The sequence below is a fragment of the Bufo bufo genome, chromosome 2, assembly GCF_905171765.1.
Source record: "Bufo bufo chromosome 2, aBufBuf1.1, whole genome shotgun sequence".
Taxonomy (NCBI): Eukaryota; Metazoa; Chordata; class Amphibia; order Anura; family Bufonidae; genus Bufo; species Bufo bufo.
This window is the reverse complement of record NC_053390.1, coordinates 743225171-743237815: the sequence shown is the minus strand read 5'-3', so window position 1 is coordinate 743237815 and position 12645 is coordinate 743225171. Positions and strand designations below refer to the sequence as shown.

General features: G+C 48.9%; 1 protein-coding gene across 1 annotated transcript in view; it reads left to right on the top strand.

Moving 5' to 3' along the window:
- NWD2 (NACHT and WD repeat domain containing 2) overlaps nucleotides 1-12645 on the top strand; it is a 249579-nt gene that overhangs the window by 117823 nt on the left and 119111 nt on the right. The window contains exon 2 of the mRNA XM_040419003.1: nucleotides 1388-1476. Coding sequence (XP_040274937.1) covers nucleotides 1388-1476 — 89 coding nt within the window. The remainder of the gene's footprint in view (nucleotides 1-1387; nucleotides 1477-12645) is intronic.

Here is a 12645-nt window from a genome sequence, read left to right as displayed (position 1 = left end):
AGGCATAACTGCAACTGGAAACATTTGTTTTAGTACATTGTGTTTCATCCATGCATTGTAATAGTTAGGTTACAATTGCTCTTGATGGATGTAGCTAAAATCCAAGTCTGAAAATAGGAGGACACCATATACAAGAACATAAACTATACACAAGTAAGATGAAAAACATAATAGCGTCCCCAACCTTATGGAACAGTTTTGCCACCAGAAAATAAAAGTTCTTAATATAGACAGTACCTGTAGGCAGCAAGTGTCCCAGTTACAGTGTAACTCTCAGGCCTGAGGTGTAGGAACCGGGAACCTTACCAAAGTGCACTGATTGGAGCAGAGCTGTCAAATTGTTTTATATACACCAACGTTAACTAAAGAAAAAAGTTAATATCCCTGGATGATATTACATAAGCCAAATGTACGCAGTTATGCTCATGTTATAGAAATGTGGGTGAAGCATTTTCAATATCCAAGAATAAGGTTTAACAATTAAAAGGTATCTAAAATGCCTAAGATTTGATGGGCTTAAAATCCCCTTTGTAAGTTATGGACACTTACCATTCATCAAAAGCAGCAAGAAGAGTCCTGTCTTTTCTATGTACACTTATTAAAAAACATTTAATGTTACAATGCCAAAAGTGTCATTGCCCCCTTTAAATAACACTGCTGAGAAGCTATGTCTGCTCAGGGAATGCCTACTGTTCGTGATCTCCTCTTGGTGATGATGAAGCAGAGAGTTTCTGAGTTCCTCTGCCTGGTCATAGAGAGAGCTGTGCAGGTGAACAGTTACAGCTGCACAGTCCTCTCTATCCCCTCCCTGCACTCATCTCTAAGATCATTGCATGGAGGTAACAGGAAACTGAACTACAGTATTACAGCCTTCGCAACCGTGTCATTTCTTGCCCAAAGTCAGCCTTGTTGTGCCCTAACCCTGCCCTTTCCTTTTTGATAGATTTTCCGAGCACAGAAGTTTATACTTTTATACTAATGTCTCTATAATTGTAGACTTCTAGCATTTTTATATTCATGACACTGAGGACATTGCTGAACACTTGGGCAGATATTGCTATATTTTAAATACTTTGCAAATTGCTTTGCAGCAACATGCAAAATTAAGATTTCAGTTTGTAGGATGAGATTATTCAAATGAGATAAAGATCACTGAGATATTTTGCCCATGTCTTTCACAGCTGCCTTCCCTCTGCTTAAGAATTTTTTCCATCATGCTATATCTTGCCAAAAATTACATCTTCTAACATACCGTCTAAATGTGATTTATTTTAAACTGGCATTTTTTGTCATTTTAATTTTTTTGTCATTTTGTCAAAATTTATATTTTTTTTATTTAAATTTCCAACTATTTTAATGATTTTTTTTTCCACTGTATTTTGTGCAGATACAGAGGCAGAGAGGAATGGCCTAAGAGAGCAAGTTTACCCGAAGCTTAGAGAATTCTGCAGAGAAAACTATGGCATGGAGTTCCAGGTAATGTACCTAAGTATGCTATAAGAAGGTGGAAGCAGTTGGTTTGTGCCAGACAATTGTCACATCAGATAGGGAACAGTGCCGCCCAATACTCCATCCAGATCCAGTGGCGTCTCTAGCTTTCAAATTTTGAGGGGGCACACTGGGGGCCAGGACAAAAGTAGGGGGGGCAGCTATAACAATGATACATTTACACAAGTACGCTTAGAAATGCTGCAATACTTTACCCAATACCTAAAACCGCAACAGGGAAGAAAAGTCCAGCTGTCTGTGGATGACACTTTTATAGAGAGGGGGATCTGTGGATGACACTGCTATGGGGGGGATCTGTGAATGCCACATACCGTATATAGCATCTTATGCTATATGTGTCATCCACAGATCCACCCCATGACAGTGTCATCCCCATTTCCCCCTCCATAACGGTGTCATCCACAGATCTCCCTCCCTATAACAGTGTCATCCACAGATCTCCCTCCCCGCCTCTCACAGGAGTGTACATATATAAAATAAACATATTTCACATGAACACTTACAGTTACTTGGCTTGGCCCTTGGGGATCTCGGACGCCACTTCAACACTTGGCCGGGGGCTCGGCGGAGCTAATGTTGTGTTTTATCCTAATGAGAAAGATTTCATAATAAGGATTTGGAGAAGGGGCAGAGGGATAGTAGAGCAGAGAGAGGCTGGTGCTGCTACTAGGGGGTCATACCGTGGGGGAGTAATAAAACCCACCATAATGCCCCCCAGTAGAAATAATTCTCCTTATAATGTGCAAAACATACCCCCTTATGCCCCCAGTTGAGCTAATGTCCCCCATAATGTGCCAGTATAAAATACCCCTATATAGTGCCCCAGTAAATGCCTCCATAGTGCTCCTCTCCCCCCTTTCTGCTAGTGCCCCCCATAATGTACCAGTATAAAATGCCCCATATATCGTGCCCCAGTAGATGCCCTCAGTGTCCCCCATAATTTGCAAGTATAAAATACCCCTTCTTAGTGCCCCCCGTAGATGACTCCATAGTACTCCTGTCTCCCCTTCTCCATAGTACCCACCATAATGTGTCCCAGTATGAAATGCTACTGTACAGAGCCCCCCATATAAAACACCCCTTCTTTGTGGCCTCAGTAGATGCCCCTATAGTGCCCACCAATAATGTGCCAGTAATAAGTGCCCTCAATAACGTGCCACTGCCAGTAACAAGAGCCCCCCAATGTGCCAGTAATAAGCCCCCATCACATGCCAGTAACAAGAGCCCCCATCACGTGCCAGTAATAATCCCCCCATCACGTGCCAGTAATAATCCCCCATCACGTGCCAGTAATAAGCCTCCCATCACGTGCCAGTAATAAGCCCCCCAATGTGCCAGTAATAAGCCCCCCATCACGTGCCAGTAATAAGCCCCCCCATTACGTGCTAGTAATAAGCCCCCCATCACGTGCCAGTAATAAGCCCCCCATCACATGTCAGTAATAAGCCCCCCATCACGTGCCAGTAATAAGCCCCCCATCACGTGCCAGTAATAAGCCCCCCAATGTGCCAGTAATAAGCCCCATCACGTGCCAGTAATAAGCCCCCCATCACGTGTCAGTAATAAGCCCCCCATCACGTGCCAGTAATAAGCCCCCCATCACGTGCCAGTAATAAGCCCTCCAATGTGCCAGTAATAAGCCCCCCAATGCGTGCCAGTAATAAGCCCCCCAATGCGTGCCAGTAATAAGCCCCCCATTACGTTACAGTATTAAGCCCCCCCCATCATGTGCCAGTATTAAGCCCCCCCATTATGTGCCCGTATTAAGCCCCCCCATTATGTGCCAGTATTAAGTCCCCCCATCATCATGTGCCAGTATTAGGTCCCCCCCCCCATCATGTGCCAGTATTAAGTCCCCCCCATCATGTGCCAGTATTAAGTCCCCCCATCATCATGTGCCAGTATTAAGTCCCCCCCATCATGTGCCAATATTAAGTCCCCCCATCATCATGTGCCAGTATTAAGTCCCCCCCCATCATCATGTGCCAGTATTAAGTCCCCCCCATCATGTGCCAATATTAAGTCCCCCCCATCATGTGCCAGTATTAAGTCCCCCCATCATCATGTGCCAGTATTAGGTCCCCCCCATCATCATGTGCCAGTATTAGGTCCCCCCATCATCATGTGCCAGTATTAAGTCCCCCCCCATCATCATGTGCCAGTATTAAGTCCCCCCCATCATGTGCCAGTATTAAGTCCCCCCCATCATCATGTGCCAGTATTAAGTCCCCCCCATCATCATGTGCCAGTATTAAGTCCCCCCATCATCATGTGCAAGTATTAAGTCCCAACATCATGTGCCAGTATTAAGTCCCCCCCATTGTAATAAGCCCCCCCCCCATTGTGCCAGTAACACTATTGTAAAAAAAAAACAAAAAAAAAAACACTTATACTTACCTCAGTGTCAGCGATGCGATGCAGACTCTTCCTGTGTCCCGCGCTGTAAGGCTCAGGCGGCGCGATGACGTCATCGCCCCGCCTGCGCCGGCCTCTGATAGGCTGCCGGCCTAGTGCCTGCAGCCTATCAGAGGAAGGGGAAGGGACACGCCTCTCCCTCCCCTGCACCTCCGTTGGCACAGGCAGATTACAATGGAGATGAGCGCAATGGAAGCGCTCATCTCCCTGTGCCCGGAGGCGGCTCCCTTGGGGGGGGGGGATTTTAGTTGGGGGGGCACACCATGATGTAGGGGGGGCCGTGGCCCCCTCTGCCCCCCCCCCCCGGCGACGCCACTGTCCAGATCACTGTCCCTACCTGCTTGGACGATTTGTCCTAAATAGTGGCCCCAACTGGGCAACGTCCCTAGACTGGTGCACAGGATCTAATCTGTAGGAAATTTTCTTAAAAGGGGGAATTTCATTTTAATTTACACTTAGCAGTACAGTTGAATGGACCCATCATTAGCTGACAGATAACATATGTTTTCCATATTTCAGCCTTCTTCTATATTGACAAATCCTAGCAAGCCCAACACTCTGGAAAAATATTTCCCCTTCTGTTTGTAAAGTATATCTTATAAACAGTGGTATAGGTAATCCTCTTGCCATCTGACATATTGCTGCATTAAGTGCTACATTCCAGTCTGTCATTACGTGACCCAACCACCCCCCCACCCCCTTTACTTTGACAATGTAAGACTGAGTTCACAATTCACACTTTTCATTACACCTTATCTCTGAGTAGGCTTCACTATGGGTTTTCACAATAACTGAAGTGTGAACTCACCCTAGCAATTCCTTTTGTGCAGAAGACCACAGTACTGAACTTCACCGATAGTAGTCACATTTCCTATGTCCTAATGGTGGCTTATAGTACCCCCAAGACATACAGTAGGGCTGAATTGCACAGCAACTGGACGGTCACAAAAATATATAAACCAAGCATGTAGCAATGCTGAGGGTCACGGAAGGAAGAAACGATCCAGCAATGGAGTGGAAGGCACATGTATGGCCTGCAGGCAGATGACAGATAGATGACAATGAAAAGAAATGGGGAAAAAACGGAACTGACAAAAGAACCATGCAACAGGACAGCAACTGATAAATCCCAAACACAGCAACATAAAAACTCTGGAACAACGGCTTCCAGAATACACGGAAAAGACACTACACTCTGTGCAACCACAGATACCAGAAAACACAGAATACAAACTAAACAAAAAAACATCACAGTAATAGACCGAGGGAGGAAATGCACATGGCAAACAGTATACTTAGCAACCAGAGTGGGACTTCCAATCAGCACTCCACCCTAATCAGCCAGGCAAAGCTAGATGATAACCAAACACAGATTCAACTTCAAGACAGTTGCGTAGCAACTGTCCAAACAGAGTTGGTTACTAAGTGAACTTGAAGCAATAGGCAGACCCCTGTAGGCACTGTAGGATTCAGGTAATCAGAGTGGGGGGTCACATAGTGTAACAACAGACCAGAATGGAGTGCGTATTTCAGCCATATATCATGCAGAGTATTACCTGTAACCCTGTTACAAAAAGAGTGAAATAATTCCTAGACTGCTTCATTAAGGGTTGCAGTAGTGAATCAGAGTTTGATTTTATTTTTTAGATTTTTTTGGCGGGGGGTCCTTTTGGCTATCTTCATATGTAGATGTATACATTCTTATTTACATGTTTATTAAAATATCAGTCATTCAGATCGGAAATGCAACGTTCTAGTAGATTTTACTTTGAACACGGCAGAAAAGAAAGAAACACTGAGTTATGTTAATAAAATGAAACACGGATAATTATTTCCGGAGCTCTATTGATCTCTGCAAGCTATCAACATCACAGCTTTAACAGTGTATATTAAACTGCCTTCATATGAGCAGCCGAGCACTTCATTACACAACCTATATGCACAAGAGACCGGCTCGTGGTAATGAATAGCAAAACTATATACTGTAGATACATAATCCGCTGTTCTACCCAAGACAATCCATAAGTGAAAGTTAGGTAATCCTCATGAGCATCATTTTTCTGTCTCCTATGGAAAACAGAAATAAGAATTGGATGGTAAATAATTCAGTTGGGTGCATTCATGGTAAAACTGGTCTAGATTATGGTTTCTCAATCTATCGGGTATTGTGGGGAGGCGCACTGAGCATTCAGCGACACTCTCAACGTCAATTGGAGTGATTAAATATCTTATGTATCTGCCTGCAGGTATAGAGTTTGGCCACTGGTGAGCTCCAAGTATTGCCATGTTCTGGCTGATGAGGTCCCAGGAGGAAAAGCTTGAGAAGCCCTGATCTAGAGATCAGTATAGATATCTACAAGACAGATATGCACCTCATAGATCTTGAAAGCAACTTATCGAAAGCTAGAATCATACTTTCCTTGATAAAGGTGATGGTTTATTTTTGGAAATGTCCATTTACAGTTGTAAGAGGGTCTCCTGAGAAAATCACACAGACTTGCACATTCCCAGCAGTGTTTTGCAGTCTGCAAATTACGGAACCGCAAAACACAGATACCGGCCGTGTGCGTTCCACATTTTGCGGACCCTATAATAGAAATGCCTATTCTTGTCCAAGATTGCGGATCTTTTTTACGGGGCCGTGGAACAGAACTACGGATGCGGACAACACATGGTTGAATGGGTCCACACTGATGCGGACTGAGAAATATGGTCGCATGAATGCATCCTAAAGGAGTTTTCCAGGATGGTGATATTCATGACCTATCCTCAAGATAGGTCATTAATTTCAAATTGGTTGAAGTCCGACACCCAGCACCCCTACCGACCCCTACTATTGTTTTCGGCACCTGCCAGCAACGGTAAAAAAACAGTAGATGAGCTGGAAGTAGAAGTCTCCATCCATTGTGCAGTATCTGTACTGCAGCTTAGCTCCCGTTGACGCCAGTTGCTGCTCCAGAGAAAAGCTAATCGCTGGGGGTGCTGGGTGTCGGACTCCCACCAATCTGATATGGATGAATTATCCTGAGCAGAGGTCATGAATATCGCCAGGCTGGAAAATCCCTTTAATAATTAAGTGGAAGGCTGAAAAGTCAGCCTGAATTTGTGGGAGGGGCATCTTACCTTCTTAAGCTCCAGCCCCCAGCTCCTCAGGGCGCTTCTGTTCACAGCTGGTTAGGGAGTCGCTTGCTCTGGTACTGCATCCATGCACGTTGTGAGTTGCTTTCATCTACTTCGTTTCATTTTCATACATTGCCGTTCACGTCTTCAGGAGAGGTAAATTCTGTGCCATACTTCCGGCTCCCTGAGTCGGCGTGCGTTCCAGCGTGGAACGCATGCCTATACACATTCCTGCCCCAAGTTGTTTCTTGTCTTGTCTGTCTCCTTTCTTTTCCCCATCCAACTCCCTCCCGAGGCAGCAGGGGGGGGCAGGGTCCGGCCCGCGGGTCCCCCCCCTCCACACGGCCTCCCCCGTCCCGTCTTTACTTAGGGCTCCGCTGCAGCCCGGCGTGCATTCCAGCGTGGAGCGCACGCCGGAAATCCGCCACCAGGCATGAGCTCCAGGTCGCGTGGTCGGCGTGCGTTCCAGCTTGGAGCGCACGCCGGAATCCCTCCGCCGGGCCTGGGCCTGGTCACATGTTCGGCGTGCGTTCCAGCTTGGAGCGTGCGTCGGAGTCCCTCCGCCGGGCCTGGGCCTGGTCACGTGTTCGGCGTGCGTTCCAGAGTGGAGCTCACGCCGGAATCTTCATTTAGGCCCGGCAGATCCATGCGACGTGGCGGCTCCAGTGCGGTGGCCCCAGCCTGGGTTAATCCTGTCCCCACGGGGCCCTCCCCCTCTCGAAACACACCTTGATTCTGGCCCCACAACCAGGTCTCCCGCCCTACGTACTACTTAGGACGAGTGGTCCCCGTCCCCCAGTCTGCTGGTCCGCATGGTCACCCCCCCCTGCCATTCCATTTCGAACCAGGCAAGCCTGGCACCCCTGTCAAAACAGGCTATACGTAGTAGGGGTATCTAGCCCCTGGGCAACAACGGCCTACGTCCACAAACAGCCGCAAAAAAAAAAAACCCCTCGGTAGGTCCCAACCACAAGCCATCTCATACGCACGCCCGCCGTGCCACGCAGCGTTAGGCGAGAGGAAGACAGTTATCCTCATTTCCTCTTAAAGGTCCATTCACACGTCCGTAAGTGTTTTGCGGATCCGCAAAAGACAGACACCTGCAATGTGCGATCCGCAATTTGCGGATCCGCACATCACAAACACTATAATAGAAAATGCCTTTTCTGGTCTGCAATCGCGGACAAGAATAGGACATGTTCCATTTTTCCAGGAACGAAATTGCGGATCCCGAAAAAATGGATCCCAAAAAAATGGATCCCAAAAAAACAGATGTGGATCCCGAAAAAATTGATGCGGATCCAGGAAATGCGGACCCAAATTACGGACATGTGAATGATAGCCTTAGGGAGAGGGCCCCGGGGGCCCTGCTGGGCTGGAAGGGTCGCTAGTTTCAGCACGGTGTTCAAAGAAACCGGGGTCTCACCACGAGTAGGCCAGGTCATCATTGCACGCCATACCCATTCAGCGGTCACTAAACGCTCACTGCAGTCATCTATTCTATGGTGGCGACAGTGCCATGTGTTATATGTATGTACTTCACGTTATATGCTGCTGTCTCATCTACTGATTCGCCAGGCTCATACCTACTTCTGCCTCCTGGATCACCCAGGCTCACACCTACCTCTGCCTCCTGGATCGCCCAGGCACGCACCTACCTCTGTCTCCTGGTTCGTCCAGGCTCATACCTACCTCTGCCTCCTGGATCGCCCAGGCACGCACCTTCTTCTGTCTCCTGGATCACCAGGCTCATACCTACCTCTGCCTCCTGGATCGCCCAGGCACGCACCTACCTCTGCCTCCTGGATCGCCCAGGCACGCACCTACCTCTGCCTCCTGGATCGCCCAGGCACGCACCTACCTCTGCCTCCTGGACCGCCCAGGCACGCACCTACCTCTGTCTCCTGGTTCGCCAGGCTCACACCTACCTCTGCCTCCTGGATCGCCCAGGCACGCAACTACCTCTGCCTCCTGGATCGCCCAGGCACGCAACTACCTCTGTCTCCTGGATCGCCCAGGCTCACACCTACCTCTCCCTCCTGGATCGCCCAGGCACGCAACTACCTCTGCCTCCTGGATCGCCCAGGCACACAACTACCTCTGTCTCCTGGTTCGCCCAGGCTCACACCTACCTCTCCCTCCTGGATCGCCCAGGCACGCAACTACCTCTGTCTCCTGGTCCGCCCAGGATCACACCTACTTCTGTCACCTGATTCGCCCAGGCCTGTCATCCTCCCCAGTTATGTTCTCTTTTCTTTCCGAACTTTATGGATTTACCCTCTCAGGAACGTGTCCTGACCGTTCACTGGTACGAGATTTTGGACCAAGGTCAGGTGACCCAAGACATCGGTACAGGTAATAGCCTCTAAGCCCAGGTACGTACCCAGACCGACACAAGCCTTCTCGTAGGCACCGGTCGTACTACGTTCTGGTCACATATAGTTATTGCATATTTTTCCTGGAACAATCTGGTTATGTATTCCCCTGAATCACTCGGGTCTAAGTATTGGCCTGAATCGCTCAGGCTTCTGTATTTTTCCCTGGTCTCTCAGTGGGTAGGTAGTGGCCAGGTCCACCCAGGTCCAAGGTAATGCCCGACGCACCCAGGGTCCGTCATCTTCACCAAAGGCGTATGTAATCGCCTGATTCGCTCAGGACTCCATGTTGCCTGAACCGCTCAGGATCCAATGTATTTGCCTGAATCGCTCAGGTTCCATCTGCCTGGAACGCTCAGGGGTTTTCAGCAGGGTCCGGCTGGTTCCCGGTTACCCGGTTCGTGTCCTGCATGTCTGGATTCCGTTTCCCGCAGGTCTCGTTGCATGCAGCACGACTTCGGGCCCTGATTCTGGCAGTTCAGGTCACCCAGCAGTTGGCCATGGCGCCCAGGCTGCATCCTGGTTCTCCGTCGATTCATCCCAGTGCCACCAGATCGCACCTCTCTCCGGGTCTCGTACCAACGCAAGCTTATTCTCATGTAAGCAGGGCCTCAGGCCACCGGAATTTCGATCCATCCTCAATTGTGTCGCAGGGCTCCTCCGTGTCCGGTCACTCCACGGTTCAGGTAAGGTGAATATCTCAGGGTGTATTTTCCTGAATCGGGTTTCATATATTTCCCTGATTAGCTCAAATTTTCACGTATTTCCACGATTCACCCAGGTCTCAGTTCCCTGAGTCGCTCGGGTTTATGTATTTCCCTGAATCGCTCGGGCCATGTATGTTCCTGGATCGCTCAGGGTTATGTATTTCCCCGAATCGCGCAGGTTTGTATTTTTCTGTCTCTTCAGGTTGACTGTATTTCCAGGTTGTATGTATTTTCCTGATTCTCTCAGGTCACGTATTTCCCTGAATCGCTCAGGTCTTATTTCCCACAGGTTGTACGTATTTGCCTGAATCGCTCAGGTCTTATTTCCCACAGGGTGTACGCAGTGGCTTGAATCGCTCAGGATCCAATATATTTGCCTGAAAACGCTCAGGGGTTTTCCCATACCATCAGGAAACTACCAAGCCGGTGTCAAGGTTTATGAAGTTTTTCCAGGTCCCACTTGCAGGGTGGCTTGGACGATGTCTCCTACACCCTGGCGTTCATAGCCCACTGTCACCGCAATCTCAGGCTGTCATTTAACACCATCGGGCTGTACCTAGCGGGGATACAGCACTGCGCCATGCTTCATAATCCAAATAGAGGTTCCTTTTCTTCAGTGCAGACAGTCAAGGTGGCCCTTGGGGGGATCCAGAAGTGCGGGGATGCCCCTACCGGTCGTAGACAGCCTGTCTCCGGCGAGATGTTTAGGCGACTCTCGTCCGCGCTGGATGGACTTCCTTTTGGGCACTCTCCTAGTTTGATTATTAAGGCAGCCATGTATCTTGGGTTTTACGGGTTCCTCAGGCCAGGTGAGTTCACCAGCACCTCCCCTAAACGTCAGAGGTTGCAGGTGCGACAGTTGTCCTGGGCCTATGACCATTTTGTCCTCTGGCTCCCTTCCACGAAGGCCAACCAGCATGGACCACCCTCGGAGGTCAGGTTTTTTAAAACCTCCAACGATTGGTGCCCAGTCATGGTCCTCCGTCAATTGCTAGCCCTGTTGCAAGATGCCTCCCCAGAGGCCCCGCTGCTCCCTTGGCGTGGGGGGCCCCTGACGTCAATCCAGTTTGTGTCCCACATCAGAACGCTGGCCTCAGGTCTCGGTTATAACCCGCTGGCCATCACAGGACACTCGCTCTGAATCGGAGCCGCGTCCTCAGCATCAAAAACGGGGTCCCGGCGCACGTGATTAAATGCATGGGTAGGTGGCGCTCTTCTTGCTTCACGAGATACATCCCGAACCCGCATGTTGAGATTTCCCAGGCATTTTGTAATCTTGCTCTCTGAGTGGTATTAAAGGCTTTTGGTCACTACTCTGCTCTCCTCGTTTATTTTGCCCACTACTAGGCTTACCCTCGCTCCTGGCTTCCGGCACAACACAGCCAGCTAGGTCAGGGGAAGCGCTTCACCCACTCATCACAGTTAAGCCTCTCCCATAAGTGGAAGGCTGAAAAGTCAGCCTGAATTTGTGGGAGGGGCATCTTACCTTCTTAAGCTCCAGCCCCCAGCTCCTCAGTGCGCTTCTGTTCACACCCACCCACCCCCCCTGTTCTCAAACACTCCCCTTAGGGTACGCCCACTACTAGGCTTACCCTCGCTCCTGGCTTCCGACACAACACAGCCAGCTAGGTCAGTGGAAGCGCTTCACCCACTCATCACAGTTAAGCCTCTCCCATAAATATAATGTGACATATAAACTAAGCTAAATGCACCTGGATTCTGCAATGATTTTCACAACACCGATAGACAAGGGACATGGCTTAGAGGAAGGGATGTGGCCTGAGCCACTGTCAAAAAGTTGGCATGTCTAGCCTAGTTCTAACCTGGCTAAATTTAAGACAGTATTAAAGTGATGCTCTGAGATTTTCCTCTTGATGGCCTATCCTCAGGATATCATCAGTATCTGATCGGTAGATATCCAACTCCCATCCCTGTCAGTTAGCCGTATATTATAGTGTATGGGGCGGTGGGCCACAAGGAGAGATTATACTGTATGGTGACAACAAGGAGACATTATACTGTATGGCGGCCACAAGGAGAGTGAATACTGTAAGGGGGACACAAGGAGACATTATACTGTATGGAGGCCATAATCAGACATTATACAGTATGGAGGCCGCAAGGAGACATTATACTGTATAGGGGCCACAAGGACACATTACACTGTATGGGGACCACAAGGAGACATTATATACTGTATGGGCTGGCCTCTGGGCAGACAGCGGGCCACAAGAAGACATTATATACGTATGGGCTGGCCGATGGGCAGGCAGCAGGGCAAAAGGAGACATTATATACTGTATAGGCTGGCCTCTGGGCAGACAGCGGGCCACAAGGAGACATTATATACGTATGGGCTGGCCTCTGGGCAGACAGCGGGCCACAAGGAGACATTATATACTGTATGGGCTGGCCGCTGGTCAGACAGCGGGCACAAGGAGGCATTATATACAGTGAGGAACAGTATTAGAACACCCTGTGATTTTGCAAGTTCTCCCACTTAGAAATCATGGAGGGGT